The following is a 20,532-nucleotide window of genomic DNA, read 5'->3' as shown; positions in this document are numbered from 1 at the left end:
TTTATTTATTTATTTCACAAACCAATAATTTCATAAAACTTAAATGCAATTAAAATCTCTAAATGCGGTGTTGAAAAGTGATATTTTGAGTGACACATTTTAAATACAGTAACTATAAATAAAATAAAACACTCAAATAATTTACTGCCACGTAATTTTGTCTTTAATTTCAATGAATGAAAGTGGCTTGCTCAAAATTTAATGCAAATAAACATTTTTTTGGTTTCATTTTTATTATTATTTTTTTAATGCTACAAACGGTAGCCAACGTGGAAGCGATATGAAGGTAGGTGTATTTTATTGCTGTGTCGTATTTATTCATTTCACAAACCAATAATTTCATAAAACTTAAATGCAATTAAAATCTTTAAATGCGGTGTTGAAAAGTGATATTTTGAGTGACACATTTTAAATACAGTAACTAAATAAAATAAAACACTCAAATAATTAATTGCCACGTAATAATTTTGTCTTTAATTTCAATGAATGAAAGTGGCTGCTCAAAATTTAATGCAAATAAACATTTTTTTGGTTTCATTTTTATTATTATTTTTTTAATGCTACAAACGGTAGCCAACGTGGAAGCGATATGAAGGTAGGTGTATTTTATTGCTGTGTCGTGTTTATTTATTTCACAAACCAATAATTTCATAAAACTTAAATGCAATTAAAATCTCTAAATGCGGTGTTGAAAAGTGATATTTTGAGTGACACATTTTAAATACAGTAACTATAAATAAAATAAAACACTCAAATAATTAATTGCCACGTAATAATTTTGTCTTTAATTTCAATGAATGAAAGTGGCTTGCTCAAAATTTAATGCAAATAAACATTTTTTTGGTTTCATTTTTATTATTATTTTTTTTAATGCTACAAACGGTAGCCAACGTGGAAGCGATATGAAGGTAGGTGTATTTTATTGCTGTGTCGTGTTTATTTATTTCACAAACCAATAATTTCATAAAACTTAAATGCAATTAAAATCTTTAAATGCGGTGTTGAAAAGTGATATTTTGAGTGACACATTTTAAATACAGTAACTATAAATAAAATAAAACACTCAAATAATTTATTGCCACGTAATTTTGTCTTTAATTTCAATGAATGAAAGTGGCTGCTCAAAATTTAATGCAAATAAACATTTTTTTGGTTTCATTTTTATTATTATTTTTTTTAATGCTACAAACGGTAGCCAACGTGGAAGCGATATGAAGGTAGGTGTATTTTATTGCTGTGTCGTATTTATTCATTTCACAAACCAATAATTTCATAAATCTCCACGTGGTTCTTGCTGGACAAATTAGTTATTAGCTAATTTGACCCTTTAGAGCAATCCTTAAATATAATAAGTATTCTTGATTGTTTTTTACACCCTTTAAGTTATGTCGCTTTTTGTAATTTTCATGCAAATAAAGATTTTTTAATGGTGTTGTTTTTAATTTCTTTTTATTGTTTTGCTACAAACAGTAGCCAACGTGGAAGCCATAAAGGTAGGTGCATTTTTTCCCTTCAATTTATCTGTGGTATTGAATTTCTTATAGTTTGAGTGCCACATATTATGTTGTATTGTGTGTTTTTTATTTTGTATAATATTGATAACATGTAACTTTTATGCAAATAAAGATTTTTTTAATGGTGTTGTTTTTAATTTCTTTTTATTGTTTTGCTACAAATAGTAGCCAACGCAGAAGCCATAAATGTAGGTGCATTTTATTTTTGTCACGCATTTTTTTTTATTTCCAATAATTACCAATAATTCTTTCATTTCCCTCATTTTCTAATAATTATTGTTTACCTCATCCTTATATCCTTTTTTTCCTGGCAAGAATGCTCTAAACCTCCACGTGGTTCTTGCTGGACAAGTTAGTTATTAATTTGACTAATTAGAGCAATCCTTAAATACGAATTTTTTTTAAATTCGTTAAGATCCTAAGGGTCGTTTGTCCGAACATGATTTTTGTACAGTCAAAGGCCCTATTAGAGGGCTTGATTTCCTACAAAAATTAAGAAAATTGCAGGATATAAAAGGGATGAAAAGAAAATAAAGTTTTCGAAATAGGGAAATTTTATAGAATCTTTAAAAATTCATTAAGGTCTCAAGGGGTGTTTGTCCGAACATGAATTTTTTACAGTCCAAGGCGCAATCGGAGGGCTTAATCTCTTGCAAAAATAAAGAAAATTGCGGGATATAAAAGGGGTGAAAAAAAATAACGCTTGCAAAATAGGAAAATCTTAAAGAATCTTAAAAAATTCATAAGGTCCCAAAGGGTGTTTGTTCAAACATGATTTTTTCACAGTCGAAGGCCCTATCGAAGGGCTTGATCTCCTACAAAAATAAAGAAAATTGCAGGATTTAAAGGGTGTGAAAAAAATCTGTTTGCAGTGCTTCAATATAAGAATAAAAAATTCAGAAATTAAATGCAGTCAAGTTTTAATTTTTAATAGAAACACATTACAATGGTCAAAAGATGATTTAAACCATCGTTACAGTGGTGTCTAATGTCACGAAAACAGTTCATGGGGTCTGGTCACTTCGCACAAAAAAACGCGCCAAAAAAACTGCTAAAGCTTTATTAAATCAACAAAATAAATAAAACAATCACATTTCCCCTTAAAAAAAATTCCTGAAGAAAAACACAAAGGCATGCACCCACGTGGGCACAGCCCTCTCCGTCTCAGCGGGCCTCCCAAACCCGTACAATCTTTGGCACTCTTCATGTAACTCTTTTTTCAATACTGGATTTTCGGTAACAACGGCTAGTTGCGTTTCGAGGTCGCGTCGCACCGACCTTTCGCCGAAATTCGGGGACCCAATTAGAGTCAAACTCGGGTTGTTGTCTTTGGGGGCGTAGTACCACAGCCCCTTGCCGTGGTACGTCCATTTGTCCCTCAAATACTCAAAGAGGTCGATTCGGTATTGTTGGTCCAGTTTTTCGAATTCGTTTCGAAACTTGTGAGCGATGAGGGAATAGGCGTAGGGGATTCCCCCGGCTGGGCCTTTGGCCCCCAGAAAACCGTTAGCTTTGGGGTGCGCCATGAGGATTTTACACGTGGCCGAGGTTTGATTTATTAACGTGGTCATGTATTGGGAAGTGAGGTTGAAGTAACCGGTAGAAATGCACAAGATGGAGTCTTGGGGGGCTTCCGAGAGGAGGCGAGTAGTGGTGTCGGAGTCTTGCGTGATGCCGAGTTGACCCATTTGCACCAAGGGGAAGATCCAAGTGTCTTAAAATTTTATTACTTTATTGCAAACGATTTACTAGAGGACTATCAAGTGTGCTGTGGAATTTTACGTATTTTGAGCATTTTACACGATATATAATGGTCGAAAAAACAGCAATTATTTAAAAACTATTTCACTTACCAAACCCGTCCTCTTTGTGTATGTTACGTTCGTCTTTTGTTTCAGTTATGTAGCTGTCAACGATGTCCCCAGCCTCCTCGATGAAGTCGTTTTTGCTGCCCTTGTACGGTAAGTGTGTCCATTCCTCGTCCAGACCTACATTATTATTCTTATCTAAAGTTAAGCTAAATTTTTGTACTCTTTTAACTAGACCGCAGTAAAAATCACACAACCTTTTATCTTTAATTACAAAATAACGGTCTTGCCTATTCGTAAAATAATCATTTGATAAGTTAGCCCCACTAATGACAAGCGTATCATCAAAAATGTACAGCTTCATGTGTTGCAAGCCGTACAGTTCGTTCCACCTATGTGGAGTCACTTTCTTTAGGAGCCCCCTCAAGACTGGAGTGTGGTACAACGAAACGGTACAATTACCGTTTTTTTGTAAGAGGGGCCTTAAGACAGTTCGAGAATTTACCTCAAACCTACTCCCCCTCATATAATCCAACAAGACACTAACACTAAGGCCCCCTTTTTGGAAATTCTCATTATCCAAAACAGCCTTGACTAGGTTTTTCTCCAAGTTACCAGTCCCCAAATAGAGACTGACCAATACTATACGTCTCGTCGCTGAAGCGCAACCCTCTTTTAAAACATTATAAAAGTGTGGGGGCTCCGATAAAATCCTAATATTACTGGCTTTGATAGGGAAGCAGGGGGCCACACTTGAGAGCCACCCGAACGGTATAGTCTCAGGCTTAGTGAATGGGCTCGGGTAGACAACCTCGGTTTGTGCGGTTGTCTCCAGGAGGCTATTAAAGACACGTCGGAACATTGCGCCTGAAAAAAGTGTGGTTAGGGACGCCTACATTTCGAAAAACACAAACTAGGGGCCCGAAAATTTGTGAATTATTGGGGGACGAGCCCTGGCTTACGTCACCTAAAGGTTGTCCCCAAACTTTTGGTCAATCAAACGAAAATAATGTTTTTTCAAGTGGGCCTGAAGTGAGGTTATGTAACAATTTTGGGCTTTTTTGGCGAAAATTGTACAATAATAGGTTATCAGGGCAGTGTTTTAACTGACTCACGGTTTTACCTTGGATTATTTAGGCGAATTTGAAGGCTTTTTTGGCGATTATGCATTGGAAATGGGTTGTCAAAATTACTAAAGTTACATGTGGGCCTCAAACCGGAATCGTTTAATTTTTTTATTAATTTGTACCGGCTTGGGTCATCTATTGTTGCGATTGATTTGTTCCTTATGTCATTTTTGTGTTTCGGTGATTGGTTTATAATTAATTGTGCCAAAAACCTCAAACTCACATTCGGGGACGTACCACGTTTACATGTTATGTCACTTTTATCACTAAAATATTCATATTATTTCAAAAAAATAATCAAGTAAGGGGCATAAAACTACTTTACGGCAACCCATTTGTTTGTATAAATGAATAATAATTAAATAAAGCGTTCCGCACTTGTTGGATTTCCACCGCGCGCATTTCAAAATGTGGGGATCCCCCAAAAAAATAAGTCATTTATGGCATCACATGTTTATTACAATAATTACAGTCGAAATTAAGTCACAACGCCCGAATGTTTGCGCTTGATGTGTAGCTTCAAAGACGAATTCCTCCTCGTGACGTACATTAGGCAATGTTCACATTTCAGCCATTTGATGTCCCCTGGAGGACTATGCAGCTCTGAAACGTGTTTATTCAGGCGGCTTCTTGTCTTGGCCTTGTAGTCGCAGTGGTTACATTTGAACCACTGAATATTTTCAGGACTGGCGTGCTGAAATTGGTGGTAGGCCAAGCACGACTTGGTTTTGGTTTTGTAAACGCAGTGCTGGCACTGAAACCACTTGATCTCGTCGGGGGGCAGGTGCCGGTGCTTGTAGTGGTTTTTCAGGGTGCTCTTCTGCTTGGTCTGATAGGGGCACTGGTCGCAGGTGTACCACACGATTTCTTTTTCGTTGAGGTGTTTGAGGGAGTTGTGTCTGGTTAATTTCGAGCGTTCTTTGCACTTGTACGGGCATTGGTTGCACGTGAACCACTTGTTTGGTTCGAATTTGAAAGGGTCGACTAGAATTGTGTCTTCGGTTGCGAAATCGTCGGGGAACAGTTCTTCTTTAATTTCGTTTTTGCTCATTTCTGGAAGTGTGACAATGTCGGTTTCTTCAATTTGGAGGATTTTCGGGGAACAGTTAATACAAAAACATATTGACGATTTATTGTCGACGGTTATTTCGGCCAAAAGTGCGAGACTTTCGTGGTTTGAGCTTATGTGGTTGACCAGGATTGTCTCACATTGAGACTCGAAGGAGCAAGAGGGGCACTGATTCATGGTTACGGGTTTTGGGGGCTGTGTTGTTTGAGTGAATCCACACTATTAAATGTTTATTGAATTGTTGCCGGAAATCGGAGCGGTGAAAGGTCAAAGGTGAACATTGCACTGATTGCGGAAAGTGAGGTTAACTCAATTGGTTTTGGCGCAAAAACTACAAAAATTATTAATTTTCGATAAACTGGAGGGAAACGAGTTTTTTTTATTCGTTGAATGCGCTATTATTAACTTTTATTTTACCCCAAGGTTGAGGTTATATCACAACCAAGTGCGCGACTTTGTGTATTGTTGGTTACATAAATTACCTTCTTAATTCAGGGGCGGCTCGTGCATTATTAACACATTTGCAGTTTTAATTTTTAAATGGGTAATCGGTGGAATACCAATGACTCAGTGTTGCCAATCAATTTTTTTGACCCAATCTTTTATAGTCACTCGGTAGATGAAGTCTAAATTCACCAGACAAATTATAGGCGTCGAAAATTATCTTATTTTTTGGAAAAGAACTTATTTTTTTGCTTCTGTTGGGGCAAAATAATTTTTATTAAAGCCGAGACAATGTTATTTTAATACTAAAAGCTCTTGTTAATATTGAGAAACTAATATGTTTTGACAAAAATTTTGATTATTTGTCTTTTTGATTCGACGACGTGCTAAAGAAAATATTTTTGATAATTTATTGATTTATTTTTATCTAAAACCAGTTGTTACTCCAAATGAGTCGTTAAGCGCTAGAAAGAAGCACACTAATTTTACAATTTATTTCAATGAAATTTTTGATATTTTTTGAGCTTTTGAGGAAATTTTGTAAAATACTCTGCATTGCATTATCGCTCTCTAAAAATGCCAAAATTATATCATTTTCGATCTAATAATTTATTGATTTTTTGGGCCGGTACAGCGAAACTTTGCAAAAAATTTGAGATTTTGTCTCGATAAACTGTTGAATATGAAAAAAAATTGCTTAATTGTTTCATAATTTTTCCACACTTAAATTAATTATTTCAATTAAAAACTTGAAATTTCTCACTAAAGTTTTCAAAATCTTGTGTTTAAGTCGTCAGATAAACTGCTTTTTACTATTCATGACCTCACTTATAAAATAGAAAGAACATAATTTCTACTTCGCTGCACAAAAAACTATTGACTTCTAAGGCTATTTCGAACAAAATGTCTTAAAATAGACCCGTTTTTAGTTAAACAACGGTTGAAAAAAGCAAAACTACTGAATTTTTTTATTCACAAGTTAATAACTTTTCGTTTTATTTTAACAAAATCTTGCTTAAGCGGTCTAAGATAGCAAAAATAACACCATTTGCGACATAATTCTGTATTTTTGATTAAATTTGGCAAAATAATTGCATTTCTGATTATTTTTGACTGAATAACACATCCTAAATGGCGTAAAAATACGTAGCTAATAATTTGTAGCTAACTTAGTGCTGTTCCGTTCTGTTTTAACAAAAAGAACGCGAAATTTTGCTCAAACAGATCGAGAAATCATTAATAGAAATTGATAATTCAGCCTTTTAAGACATTTTATAGCTAAAACGCATTTTTTTCACATTAATTCATTTTAGAATACAGCAAAAAATTACAAAATGATTCTCGAAAATGAAATTATTTTGGATTGTTCTGTTAGAATTAATTGATTTTAAGTAAGAAATTTACTTATTTTGTGATATTTACTTGACTACTTTGATTAAAATTATTTTGGTCTGCCTTTTTTCTTATTAATACACCGAAGAATACTAATTGTCGAAATTTCTAGAAAGTAACCAATTTTTCTTGCGAATTTTCCCCAAAAGAGGCGTAAAAAGCAACACAACTTTTACTTTGTCCGTGCAGATTTGCACATTTTTTAGCCAAAAACTCACTTTTTTGGCATAAATATTTCTTAATTATTTCGCAAATTCCATTGAAATGACGTTACTTGTGCTCGTTATAAGAGGGTTTGTCTACAAAATTTCTCCAAAAGTATCGATGAATCGTAATTATTAATTAGTTCAATTATTTTTTTTTACTTTTTCTATGATACTATGTTATTTTTTGTAGTTTTTCAGCCAAAATAAACGCTCTTATTTAACTGTAATTTCGCTTGTCTTTTTCGTAACATTTATCTCATTTTTAATCAAGAAACTCAATGATTAAAAAAAGGACCAAATTAGGTGGGTTCGGTATTTAGGACGTAATAAAACTTTGCTAAAATTTATTTCAAGTCGGTACTACAACTTTGCCTACAAAAACAACCAAATCATTCACTTTGACAAAAAATACAAACGGACGGTCCACTCTAAACTCCCTGGCGTTGTTACCATTCCGATTTATCAATTTCACTAGAAAAAATAATTATTTTTGCCCTTAAAACACACTCCTACCAACCGATAAAAGTGGCAGCTGCGGCCTCAATCCCATCCTCATCCACTTCAATAAACGTCTTCTGGACGATATCACTGATAAACAACTCACCTTTTCGCCCAGCTATTAAACTAAAATCAGCTTCGCCATCCTCAAAAGCCCTCCTCACACCTAACTAAACCCAAATCAAGCCAAATCAAACATAAAAAATACCCACATTTTTCAAAACTTGCTTCAAGTCGATTCGTGACTCCAGTTTAAATTTCGGGAGCGCCACGTTGAAAATATCCCGTTGGGTTTCTTGTGGGCTTTCCAAAACTGCCCCCATTTGGGCTTCCAGAAGGTCAATTGATTGGGCCAAAACCACGGTTAGGGTAACATTTTGCCCTTCAAGGGAAAGCACCAAGAAAGTGGCATTTAGGTCGAAGTTTTCGTAAAATTCGAATTCTTCGGACCAGATGTGCATCATGTCCACTAGTGTTGTGTTATCCTTGGTGTAAAACACCGAAGGGCGGGTTTCCAGGAAATGGAAGGGCGTGCTCCAGTTGGCCCTAAATCGGAGAGTGTTCACCAGAAGGGTCACAGTTTTGTTGCCCAAATCCTCCCCATTTACCAAATTTCGGATTTTGGAGTCGGTTTCTTGCTCCACCCAGTGGTTAATTCCCGCCACCGCTTTATCTTTACTAGCGAAATCAATGTTTTCCAGAGTGGCGTTGTAGGTTTTTTGGGCCAAAATTTTAAAATCACTATTGATTGGACATTTTTCCGCCACGTATATTTTATTAACTGTTCGTAAAACGTAGTCAGGGTTTTGCAAAAGTGCGAACACTTGGCCAACTCCCTCTCGGAGTGTTGGCTCACTTGGGGGCAAATGTGCCCCTTGACGGAGCTCCTCTTTGGTTGCGTTTTTGGCGCCAGCTTGGGCCAAGGCCAGGATCAGTTCGGCTGAAAGCGGACTTACCAGAACATTTCCGCCACTGTTGAGCTCCTGAAATCGTGCTTGTGATTGTGAGGTGGTGACTGTGATATTTACTTTGTAAACAGAAGCAGCGAATTTGTTGGTACTGCTAATAAACTCTTGCAAGGCCGACTGGTCGGCCAAGGCTGCGGTCACAAGAATAACGAACGTAAGAAGGTTCATTATGACTTGTACTAATTTGTTAACGTTGGTATATAAAGTTGGGTTTGACGGTTTCGGTGAAGTGTAATACAAGTTGGGATTTACGACATGTGCTGTGCTGGAAATGGTTTATCCCATGACGTGTTTGTTATTATTATTGTAATGTTTTGTGGCAGTTCTATTAACAAACTTGGGAAAAATAAAAATAAAGGCAAGAATTTTGTGGTTTTTTATTTATTAAAACATAATTTGGAAGTGTTTGGTTAATCTTTAATCTTGATATAAAAAATAAACCGATCTTCGGCTCTTTTGCCGTTTCTTCATCAGCTGCAGAAGAGTGAAACAAGAAAAATAAAACAAGTGTTGACTTCTTTGTAGCTAAGCTGAGTAGTGGCTTATTTTATAATATTAATGATCAAACTTTTATATTTTGATTAAATCATGGGAAAAGCATGAAGAAAATGTAAGTATATAACGTAATTTTATCCGAAAATGATCACTTCCCAAAAATATTTTAAATAAAAAAATTATTATTGTTTATAAAATCTTATTGCTACAAATTATAATAAAAATTTTGTTAATCTTCAAATATATAAAAGTTATTGTACATAAAACAAGATAAATAAAAATGTACATAGTAATCACTTGTAGATATTTGAAATTTTAAGACGTTTATACTTTGATCGTTTCAATTATTATTGATTGCACAGTAGATTTTATTATCATTTTTGTTTTTTAAGGACCAGTTAACAGAAGCGTCACTAATTTATGTAATTTGCAGTTAAATGCGTGTTTAACTGATATTTTTGAGTTATGAATTTTTTTTCGTAAATAAAATTTTTCACTATAGATATTGCCTATCTTAAATTTTAGCAAAAAACTTTAAAAGTTTACATTTTGTTAAAAGATGGTTTTATACGCAAAATGAGCCGCTGAATTCAACTGAACAAACCGCATTGCTCTACGACTTTTAGTTTTTGAGTTATGAAGTTTTTTCGTAAATAAAATTTTTCACTATAGATATTGCCTATCTTAATTTTTAGCAAAAAACATTAAATGTTTACATCCTGTTAAAAGATGGTTTCATACGCAAAATGAGCCGCTGAATTCCATGGAACAAACCGCATTGCTCTACGAGTTTTAGTTTTTGAGTTATGAATTTTTTTTTAATAAAATTTTTTACTATAGATATTGCCTATCTTAATTTTTAGCAAAAAACTTTAAAAGTTTAGATCTTGTTAAAAGATGGTTTTATACGCAAAATGAGCCGCTGAATTCCATGGAACAAACCGCATTACTCTACGAGTTTTAGTTTTTGAGTTATGAATTTTTTTTAATAAAATTTTTTACTATAGATATTGCCTATCTTAATTTTTAGCAAAAAGCTTTAAAAGTTTATATCTTGTTAAAAGATGGTTTCATACGCAAAATGAGCCGCTGAATTCAATAGAATAAACCGCATTGCTCTACGACTTTTAGTTTTTGAGTTATGAATTTTTTTTCGTAAATAAAATTTTTCACTATAGATATTGCCTATCTTAATTTATAGCAAAAAACTTTAAAAGTTTACATTTTGTTAAAAAATGGTTTTATACGCAAAATGAGCCGCTGAATTCAATAGAACAAACCGCATTGCTCTACGACTTTTAGTTTTTGAGTTATGAATTTTTTTTTTAAATAAAATTTTTTACTATAGATATTGCCTATCTTAATTTATAGCAAAAAACTTTAAAAGTTTACATTTTGTTAAAAGACGGTTTTATACGCAAAATGAGCCGCTGAATTCAACAGAACAAACCGCATTGCTCTACGACTTTTAGTTTTTGAGTTATGAAGTTTTTTTCGTAAATAAAATTTTTCACTATAGATGTTGCCTATCTTAATTTTTAGCAAAAAACTTTAAATGTTTACATCCTGTTAAAAGATGGTTTCATACGCAAAATGAGCCGCTGAATTCAATGGAACAAACCGCATTGCTCTACGAATTTTAGTTTTTGAGTTATGAAGTTTTTTTCGTAAATAAAATTTTTCACTATAGATATTGCCTATCTTAATTTTTAGCAAAAAGCTTTAAAAGTTTATATCTTGTTAAAAGATGGTTTTATACGCAAAATGAGCCGCTAAATTCAATAGAACAAACCGCATTGCTGTACGACTTTTAGTTTTTGAGTTATGAAGTTTTTTTCGTAAATAAAATTTTTCACTATAGATATTGCCTATCTTAATTTTTAGCAAAAAACTTTAAATGTTTACATCCTGTTAAAAGATGGTTTCATACGCAAAATGAGCCGCTGAATTCCATGGAACAAACCGCATTGCTCTACGAATTTTAGTTTTTGAGTTATAAAGTTTTTTTCGTAAATAAAATTTTCTACTATAGATATTGCCTATCTTAATTTTTAGCAAAAAACTTTAAAAGTTTATATCTTGTTAAAAGATGGTTTTATACGCAAAATGAGCCGCTGAATTCAATAGAACAAACCGCATTGCTCTACGACTTTTAGTTTTTGAGTTATGAATTTTTTTTTGGTAAATAAAATTTTTCACTATAGATATTGCCTATCTTAATTTTTAGCAAAAAACTTTAAAAGTTTACATCTTGTTAAAAAATGGTTTTATACGCAAAATGAGCCGCTGAATTCAATGGAACAAATCGCATTGCTCTACGACTTTTAGTTTTCGAGTTATGAATTTTTTTGTAAATAAAATTTTTCACTATAGATGTTGCCTATCTTAATTTTTAGCAAAAAGCTTTAAAAGTTTATATCTTGTTAAAAGATGGTTTTTTACGCAAAATGAGCCACTGAATTCAACTGAATAAATCGCATTGCTCTACGACTTTTAGTTTTTGAGTTATGAATTTTTTTTAAATAAAATTTTTTACTATAGATATTGTCTATCTTAATTTTTAGCAAAAAGCTTTAAAAGTTTATATCTTGTTAAAAGATGGTTTTATACGCAAAATGAGCCGCTGAATTCAATGGAACAAACCGCATTGCTCTAAGACTTAGTTTTTGAGTTATGATTTTTTTTTTAATAAAATTTTTTACTTTAGATATTGCTTATCTTAATTTTTAGCAAAAAGCTTTAAAAGTTTATATCCTGTTAAAAGATGGTTTTATACGCAAAATGAGCCGCTGAATTCAATGGAACAAATCGCATTGCTCTACGAATTTTAGTTTTTGAGTTATGAATTTTTTTTTAATAAAATTTTTTACTATAGATATTGCCATCTTAATTTTTAGCAAAAAGCTTTAAAAGTTTATATCCTGTTAAAAGATGGTTTTATACGCAACATGAGCCACTGAATTCAATAGAACAAACCGCATTGCTCTACGACTTTTAGTTTTTGAGTTATGAAGTTTTTTTCGTAAATAAAATTTTTTACTATAGATATTGCCTATCTTAATTTTTAGCAAAAAACTTTAAAAATTTATATCTTGTTAAAAGATGGGTTTATACGCAAAATGAGCCGCTGAATTCAATGGAACAAACCGCATTGCTCTACGACTTTTAGTTTTTGAGTTATGAATTTTTTTTTAAATAAAATTTTTCCCTATAGATATTGCCTATCTTAATTTTGACCAAATTGAAGCAGTTTGGTTGGTCCATTCGCGTTGTTAACTTTTAACAACGCAATTAACTTTAACTGAGCTTTCTATAAACCGGCCTTTAGGGTTTCAAAAAATTGGTATAACTAGAATAAAAGTTATCAAGTCATCATTTATGGAAATACCCTGATTAAAATTCTGACCATTACTGTAAATAAGGTTTATTGGAAATATTTAACAACACCTACCACCACAAGAGATAATTTAAGACCAAATTTTTCCAATTTTTCTTTAAGTTGATAAACATTTATTAATTTTCTTAAAAGACAAATGAAAAATAAAAAATTTTTGAGGTTCGTCGCGACGTTTCGACACTTTAAGAGGTCAAAAAAAATGTTGGTTTGTTTGGAAATGTAATTTATTACTTAATTAATGCAAAATAAGTTTAACGTTTGAGTTACAAAACATTTAATTGCAATTAAAATTTAATTCGTGTTTAACTTAACATTATTCTCAATACATTTTAAATGGCAATTTTATTTGGAATTAAGTTTAATTTCGTGTTCTGTAAAGTAAACTGGTCCTTAATTATTTAAATAGTTAAATTGTCACTGTATTTTGTGTCTGCTACATTTTTTTTTTAAATTAAATTACCACGAATTTTTCGGAAATAAAAAATTATAACTTTAAACCATTTCTTTGCTTTGAGATTTTTGAACTGAATTCTTTCTTAATTAATAATTATTATTTACCAGAATTTTTTTATTCTCACAAATAATCAATTATATTTATAAAGTAAAAATTAAATGAATCTTTAACTTTGTTTAATAATAAATGTTATTCGGCACATTTTAGTCGCTTATTTGAAACTAAATTGCCACAAAAAACTAATTAGGTAAATTAATGATTATTTTTGCAACGGGTGAGATATAAAGTCGGTTATTTATTAATAAAATAACACCACAATACTAATTAGAGTTGGTCTTTATTTATCAATTTTGGACGGAAAACGTTTTCAAACTTTGGGGTCGGTCACCCTTCCTGCAAACACTATTAAACCCTTAATCTTGATGTAGAAAATAAATGGATGGTCGGCTAGAAAATATTTCGGTCGTTCAATTGGTGCCGAAAACGGGACCCCAATTACTGAAAATAAATACGTTATTAATAGTCTCTGAAAAAATAAATAACTTACAAACGTAAGTCGCAGCAGCTGCTTCAACACCCTCCTCACTCACATCAATAAAATCTTTCTGAATGACTTTATCAATTATTAAATCGCCTTTCTCGCCTGCAATGCCACTCAAATCGGCTTGTTTTTCATCAAACACTTTACTGACCCCTAACTTGTTTAAAACAGTCTTGAAGTCAATTTCGCTCTCAATCCGGAATTTGGGCAAGACCACGTTTAGAAATGTGCTTTTCAACTCGTGTTGAGGCACAAAAACAGATTCCAATTGAGTTTCGAGTCTCGCAAGACCGTCTTTTTCGTTCGGAAGCACGAAAACCATCGAGGCTTCGCCCCCTTTGAACGGCAGTTCCAAAAATTGGGCCTTCAAATGCGGACACTCGTAATAATTGAAGTGCTGTTCCAACTGTTGCATCATATCGACCTCTACAAAATCGGACGCTGTTTTGTAGAATTTTCCTTTCTGGGTCAGACTTAATTGGAACGGAACTGACCAATTTGCTTTGAAAAATAGCGCATTTATCAGAACCACTCTCGTGTGGTTGTCCAGAAAATTCGGATTGATCAAATTTTTGATTTTGCTTTTTGTGTGTTCCTCCACCCAACCATTCATGGTTTTGGCGGCTTCAGTGTTTTGGACGAAGTCGATGTTTTCCGAATCGGCTTGAAATACTTCACTTGCAGCTTTTTTGAACTCTTCTTTGATCGCAAAGTCTTTTTTGACGTACATTTTGTTGGCCGTGTGGAGAGTGTAGAGGTCATTGCCTTTGATTTTCGGCAAAAGTGATTTTAGGGCCGATTCGACTTTGGTTTTGTCATTTGGGAGATGCAAACTGTTGCGCAGTTCTTCAGCTGAGTCTCCTTTACACCCCGATTGGGCGAAAGCAAGGATTGTTTCAGCGGAGAAAGGACTTACCATGAAATTGCCATTTTCAGTTTTGCTCAATTCCTGAAAGAATTTTTCAGGTCTGAAAACGGATAGAAATACTAACCTTGTACACTGATGAAGTGAATTGATTATTTGCGTTTGTAAATTCCTGAATTGCAGTTTCTTGAGCTGCAGATATGTAAAAAATTATAAATAAAACAACTATTGACTTCATTGTTGCACGATGAGTTGTGGGGTCATTTTAATGTGTTCACGCTTTTATAATAAGTGGATTCATAATGTGGGTAAAGGTCAAGGTTTCTGATAAAATTCGAAGAGAATTGAACAAGAAATTGGATAAAATATTTTTATTCAAATTGCTGTATTGGATTACTGACTCTTCCAGCCAGAATAATAAGATCGTTAATTTTAATATAGAAAATAAAAGGATGATCGGCTATGAAATAAGTGGGAATTTCGAACCGACGTAAAGTTTCCGTACCTACAATAATTTAAAAATAATCAAAATGTACAGGTACATAGAAAAATTAATTGTACCGTAAAAGAAGGCAACAGATTCGTCAACACCCTCTTTGCTAACATCAATGAACAGACTTTGGACCATCTTATCAATCACTAAATCGCCCTTTTTGCCGCCAATTCCTCTCAAATCGGCTTCAGTCTCGTTAAAAATTTTCCTCACCCCCAACTAAAACAAACCTCGTGTTTGCTCCCAAAACCAGTCTATACTCACTTTTGGTAATATTTTAGCAAAATTAATTGAACTCTGGATATGAAATTTAGGCAGGAAAATATTAAGTAATGTGTCTTGCATTTGGTGTTGAGGCATAAAAACAGCTTTCAATTGATTTTCAAGTCTTGAAAGACCGTCCTATTCTTTTGGAAGCACTACAATCATCAAAGCTTCACCTCTAAGAAACGGTAATTCCAAAAATTGTGCCTTCAAATCTTGGCTTTCGTAATAATTGAAATGGGCAGAAGTGTCCCGCAAGTAATCAACATAGATGGTTTCGTTTGGTTTTTTATAAAATTTCAATCTTCCATTAGCGGTAAATGCAAATGGTTTCGACCATTTGCCTGTGAAATATAAACCATTGACTAAAACCACTCGTGTCGTGTTATTTAATTCATCCGAATTGATCACATTTGTAACTCTGTCTTCGGTGCGATCTTCCAGCCATCCGTTAACAAAATAGGATGAGTCGTAGCTTTGGGAAAAGTCCATATTTTCGTAAAAGACTTGACTTGTGTTTTTGAATTTTTCTTTAATCGGAATGTCTTTTTTGACGTAAATTTTGCTTCCAGTGTGGAGGTTGTAGAATTTACTGTTTGCTTCAGACAACAGTGATTGTATTATTAATTTGTCCTTGTCATCTGGGAGGTGTGAAACGTTACGTATTTCTTGTAGTGACTCTCCTTTGAAAGCCGTTTGGGCCAAAGCAAGAGTTCCTTCAACCGAAAAAGGACTCACCACGAAATTGCCATTTTCGGATTTGCTCAATTCCTGAAATTTTTTTCAAGAAATGAATTTGGAAATAATTACTAACCTTGTAGACTGAAACAGTAAATTGATTGCTCGCATTTTTAAATTGTTGGATTGTTTTTTCAGCTGCTGAAGTGTAAAAAATGAGAAATAAAACGAATGTTGACTGCATTATAACCACACGAATTGTGGATCATTTTAATCGGAATCTAGAGGAGAGTTCAAGGTTTTTAAATTAAAAAAACAGACAAAATTTATTTATTTATTGTGACGGGTTAGTAACCCGTCCGGCAAAAATGACAATGTCCTTAATCTTAATGTAGAAGATGAAGGGATGATCAGCTATGAAATTCTTGGGTTGTTCCAATTGAGCAGACTCAGGAACAGCAACAACTAAAATTTGAAAAATTACCAAAAATATGAGAACAAAGAAAATACACTTACGGACATATGTAGCAGCTGCAGCTTCAACTCCTTCTTCGCTCACGTCAATAAATGTTTTCTGGACAATTTTATTAATCACCAAATCGCCCTTTTCACCTGCAATTCCACTCAAATCGGCTTGTTCGTCATCAAACACTTTTGTCACTCCTAACTAATTAAACACACTATTAATAACTTAAAATAATCATGCAAGACTTTACCTTCTTTAAAAGACTTTTAAAATCAATTTTGCTCTCAATTTGAAATTTGGGCAAGACCACGTTTAGAAATGTCCTTTTCAACTCGTGCTGGGGCACAAAAACAGACTCCAACTGATTTTCGAGTCTCGCAAGACCGTCTTTTTCGTTCGGAAGCACAAAAACCATCGAGGCTTCACCTCCAAGAAACGGTAATTCCAAAAACTGGGCTTTCAAATGCGGACACTCGTAATAATTGAAATGTTCATCGAAATGTTGCATCATATCCACTTCAATTGAATCAGATGGTGTTTTATAAAAATTTTTTTTCTGCGTTAGACTTAATTGAAACGGAAGAGACCAATTGGCTTTGAAATACAAAGCATTGATCAAAACTGCTCGAGTAAATTGGTCCAAATCATTCGAATCGATCAAATTTTTGATTTTGCTTTTTGTATGTTTTTCCACCCAATTGTTCATAACATTCGCAGCTTCAACATTTTTGGTGAAATCGATACTTTCAGAATCGGCATAATACACTTGACTTGCAGCTCTTTTGAACTCTTCCTTGATCGCAAAGTCTTTTTTGACGTACATTTTGTTGGCCGTGTGGAGAGTGTAGAGGTCATTGCCTTTGATTTTCGGCAAAAGTGACTTTAGGGCCGATTCGACTTTGGTTTTGTCATTTGGGAGATGCAAACTGTTGCGCAATTCTTCAGCTGAGTTTCCTTTACACCCCGATTGGGCGAAAGCAAGGACTGTTTCAGCCGAGAAAGGACTTACCATGAAATTGCCATTTTCAGTTTTGCTCAATTCCTGAAAGAATTTTTCAGGTGTTTAAAAATGGAAACAAACACCAACCTTGTACACTGAGGAAGTGAATTGATTGTTTGCATTTGTAAATTCTTGGATTGCAGTTTCTTCAGCTGCAGATACGTAAAAAATGAAAAATAAAACAAGTGTTGACTTCATGTTGCCACGACGAGCTCTGGATGATTTTATTGTGTTCAGGCTTTTATAATAATTGCATTCATATTGTGAGTGAAGGTCAAGGTTTTTGATAAATTTCGAAGAATAATCAAATAAACAAGAAATTTTATTCAAATGTTGTGATGGATTACTAATTCTTTCAGCCAAAATAATGCTATTAACTGGAAATGTCAAATCGATGTGATGTTGCTGTATCTACGGTAATTTAAATTAGCACTCAAAACGTAGGGGAAAGTGGGGTAAAATGATCCCTTGAGGTAAAGTGATTCCCCCAAAAATCAGGAAAACTAGTAGTGCGATCTTGGTCACAGTTGTAGCATTTTACTTTTCAAGTGTTCTGTATTTACGGACAGCCATGCTATGGTCTCTTCAAATAGAGTCGAAAAGCTGGCGGCGTGATTTATTGTTTTGTAACACTTTGATTTAAGGTGAAAAAATTTTGCAATTTTAATTAAAACTATGAAAAGTATGGCAAGCGTACATTCTCATTATGTTTTTTAATTAAACATGAAATTCAATTCTTTAAGTATATTTTTTATCAAAAGTATATAAAAATATCAAACTGTATTTATATTGTTTTTAGTTCGGAAAAAAATTAGCTTTTCGAAAATGTCATAGCCAACTATGATTCCTATTTAAAAAAATTAAACTGTATGTTGTGAATTGATTATTTGCATTTTTAAATTTCTGGATTGCAGTTTTTTCAGCTGCAAATAAGTAAAAAATGAAAAATAAAACAAGTGTTGTCTTCATTGTTGCCACGAGTTGTAAATCATTTTATTGTATTCAAGTTTACGAGTATATTAACAATTGGATTCGTAATAAAATTAAAGGTCAAGGTGTTTGAAAAAAAATTCGAAGAAAATAAAATAAACAAGAAATTAGATAAATTCTTTTATTCAGGTTATATCTCATAATAATAAGATCGTTAACTGTCATATAGAAAATAAAAGGAAGATCCGCTAAGACACTTGTGAGAATTCCCAACCGACGTGATGTAATTGTGCCAACAGACATTTAAAAAAGAAACTAAACGTTACATGAAAAAATATACAGAGAGATCAAGGTTTTTAATAAGAAAACAGTCAAAAATTATTTATTTATTATTGCGACGGATTGGTAACTCTTCCAGCAAAAATGACAAGATCTTTAACCTTAATGTAGAAAATGAAGGGATGATCAGCTATAAAATTTTTAGGTTGTTGTTGATGCAAAATAGCAGAAGCAGGGAAACCGATAACTAAAATTTGAAAAATTACCAAAAATATCAGAACAAAGAAAATACACTTACGGACATATGTAGCAGCAGCAGCTTCAACTCCTTCTTCGCTCACGTCAATAAAAGTTTTCTGGACAATTTTATCAATAACCAAATCTCCTTTTTCACCTGCAATTCCACTCAAATCGGCTTGTTCGTCATCAAACACTTTTGCGACCCCTAACTGATGATACCATATAGTAAATTAAAAAAATTGCAAGATTTTACCTTCATTAAAACACTTTTGAAATCAATTTCGCTTTCAATCCGGAATTTGGGCAAAACCACGTTTAGAAATGTGCTTTTCAATTGGTGTTGAGGCACAAAAACAGATTCCAATTGAGTTTCGAGTCTCGCAAGACCGTCTTTTTCGTTCGGAAGCACGAACACCATCGAGGCTTCACCTCCAAGAAACGGTAATTCCAAAAACTGGGCCTTCAAATCTGGAGACTCGTAATAATTGAAATGTTCATCGAGATGTTGCATCATATCCACTTCAATTGAATCAGACGCTGTTTTGTAGAATTCTCTTTTGCTGGTTAGTCTTAATTCGAACGGAAGAGACCAATTGGCTTTGAAATACAAAGCATTGATCAAAACTGCTCGAGTAAATTTGTCCAAATCATTCGAATCGATCAAATTTGTGATTTTGCTTTTTGTATGTTTTTCCACCCAACTGTTCATAACATTCGCAGCTTCAACATTTTTGGTGAAATCGATACTTTCAGAATCGGCATAATACACTTGACTTGCAGCTCTTTTGAACTCTTCCTTGATCGCAAAGTCTTTTTTGACGTACATTTTGTTGGCCGTGTGGAGAGTGTAGAGGTCATTGCCTTTGATTTTCGGCAAAAGTGACTTTAGGGCCGATTCGACTTTGGTTTTGTCATTTGGGAGATGCAAACTGTTGCGCAATTCTTCAGCTGAGTTTCCTTTACACCCCGATTGGGCGAAAGCAAGGACTGTTTCAGCCGAGAAAGGACTTACCATGAAATTGCCATTTTCAGTTTTGCTCAATTCCTGAAAGAATTTTTCAGGTCTGAAAACGGATAGAAATACCAACCTTGTACACTGATGAAGTGAATTGATTATTTGCGTTTGTAAATTCCTGAATTGCAGTTTCTTGAGCTGCAGATACGTAAAAAATTATAAATAAAACAACTATTGACTTCATTGTTGCACGATGAGTTGTGGGGTCATTTTAATGTGTTCACGCTTTTATAATAAGTGGATTCATAATGTGGGTAAAGGTCAAGGTTTTTGATAAAATTCGAAGAAAATTAAACAAGAAATTGAATAATTTTTTTTAATTCAAACTGCTGTGATGGATTACTGACTTTTCCAGCCAGAATAATAAGGTCGTTAATTTTAATAAAGAA

General features: G+C 33.5%; 6 protein-coding genes and 1 pseudogene across 7 annotated transcripts; all 7 read right to left on the bottom strand.

Annotated features, from left to right (window-relative positions):
• Positions 1 to 2,558: 2,558 nt before the first annotated feature.
• PGS1 (Phosphatidylglycerophosphate synthase 1) lies at positions 2,559 to 4,644 on the bottom strand. Of its 2 annotated transcripts, none has more exons than XM_968961.5 (3): positions 4,446 to 4,644; positions 3,368 to 4,189; positions 2,559 to 3,228 (listed from the first exon to the last, which is right to left on the bottom strand). In XM_968961.5, the coding sequence occupies exons 2-3, from the start codon at positions 4,182 to 4,184 to the stop codon at positions 2,615 to 2,617; spliced, it is 1,431 nt and encodes a 476-aa protein (XP_974054.2). In that variant the 5' UTR covers positions 4,185 to 4,189; positions 4,446 to 4,644; the 3' UTR covers positions 2,559 to 2,614. The 2 variants fall into 2 exon arrangements, with proteins under 2 accessions (XP_974054.2, XP_015838262.2); XM_015982776.2 differs by lacking the exon at positions 4,446 to 4,644 and adding an exon at positions 4,237 to 4,424.
• A 283-nt stretch (positions 4,645 to 4,927) lies between these two features.
• On the bottom strand, positions 4,928 to 5,695 carry LOC103313989 (RE1-silencing transcription factor). The gene has a single exon (XM_008198664.2). It carries the CDS (start codon positions 5,693 to 5,695, stop codon positions 4,928 to 4,930), a length of 768 nt encoding a protein of 255 aa, XP_008196886.1.
• A 2,192-nt stretch (positions 5,696 to 7,887) lies between these two features.
• On the bottom strand, positions 7,888 to 9,409 carry LOC100142343 (alaserpin). Its single transcript, XM_064357668.1, has 4 exons — positions 9,087 to 9,409; positions 8,271 to 9,041; positions 8,078 to 8,228; positions 7,888 to 8,031 (listed from the first exon to the last, which is right to left on the bottom strand). Exons 1-4 carry the CDS (start codon positions 9,192 to 9,194, stop codon positions 7,910 to 7,912), a joined length of 1,152 nt encoding a protein of 383 aa, XP_064213738.1. The 5' UTR covers positions 9,195 to 9,409; the 3' UTR covers positions 7,888 to 7,909.
• A 4,283-nt stretch (positions 9,410 to 13,692) lies between these two features.
• LOC662973 (antichymotrypsin-2) lies at positions 13,693 to 15,063 on the bottom strand. The gene is made up of 3 exons (XM_064357667.1): positions 14,906 to 15,063; positions 13,920 to 14,862; positions 13,693 to 13,870 (listed from the first exon to the last, which is right to left on the bottom strand). Exons 1-3 carry the CDS (start codon positions 15,014 to 15,016, stop codon positions 13,740 to 13,742), a joined length of 1,185 nt encoding a protein of 394 aa, XP_064213737.1. The 5' UTR covers positions 15,017 to 15,063; the 3' UTR covers positions 13,693 to 13,739.
• Positions 15,064 to 15,134: 71 nt separating this feature from the next.
• LOC103313990 (alaserpin-like) lies at positions 15,135 to 16,471 on the bottom strand (annotated as a pseudogene).
• Positions 16,472 to 16,533: 62 nt separating this feature from the next.
• On the bottom strand, positions 16,534 to 17,923 carry LOC135265251 (antichymotrypsin-2-like). Its single transcript, XM_064357666.1, has 4 exons — positions 17,767 to 17,923; positions 16,930 to 17,721; positions 16,730 to 16,880; positions 16,534 to 16,678 (listed from the first exon to the last, which is right to left on the bottom strand). Exons 1-4 carry the CDS (start codon positions 17,875 to 17,877, stop codon positions 16,548 to 16,550), a joined length of 1,185 nt encoding a protein of 394 aa, XP_064213736.1. The 5' UTR covers positions 17,878 to 17,923; the 3' UTR covers positions 16,534 to 16,547.
• A 1,057-nt stretch (positions 17,924 to 18,980) lies between these two features.
• Positions 18,981 to 20,373, bottom strand: LOC135266590 (antichymotrypsin-2-like). The gene is made up of 4 exons (XM_064357664.1): positions 20,217 to 20,373; positions 19,382 to 20,173; positions 19,187 to 19,337; positions 18,981 to 19,135 (listed from the first exon to the last, which is right to left on the bottom strand). The coding sequence occupies exons 1-4, from the start codon at positions 20,325 to 20,327 to the stop codon at positions 18,999 to 19,001; spliced, it is 1,191 nt and encodes a 396-aa protein (XP_064213734.1). The 5' UTR covers positions 20,328 to 20,373; the 3' UTR covers positions 18,981 to 18,998.
• Between the last annotated feature and the right edge of the window lie 159 nt (positions 20,374 to 20,532).

Source organism: Tribolium castaneum, chromosome 6 (assembly GCF_031307605.1).
Source record: "Tribolium castaneum strain GA2 chromosome 6, icTriCast1.1, whole genome shotgun sequence".
Lineage (NCBI taxonomy): Eukaryota > Metazoa > Arthropoda > Insecta > Coleoptera > Tenebrionidae > Tribolium > Tribolium castaneum.
This window is presented reverse-complemented; position numbering and strand designations above follow the sequence as displayed.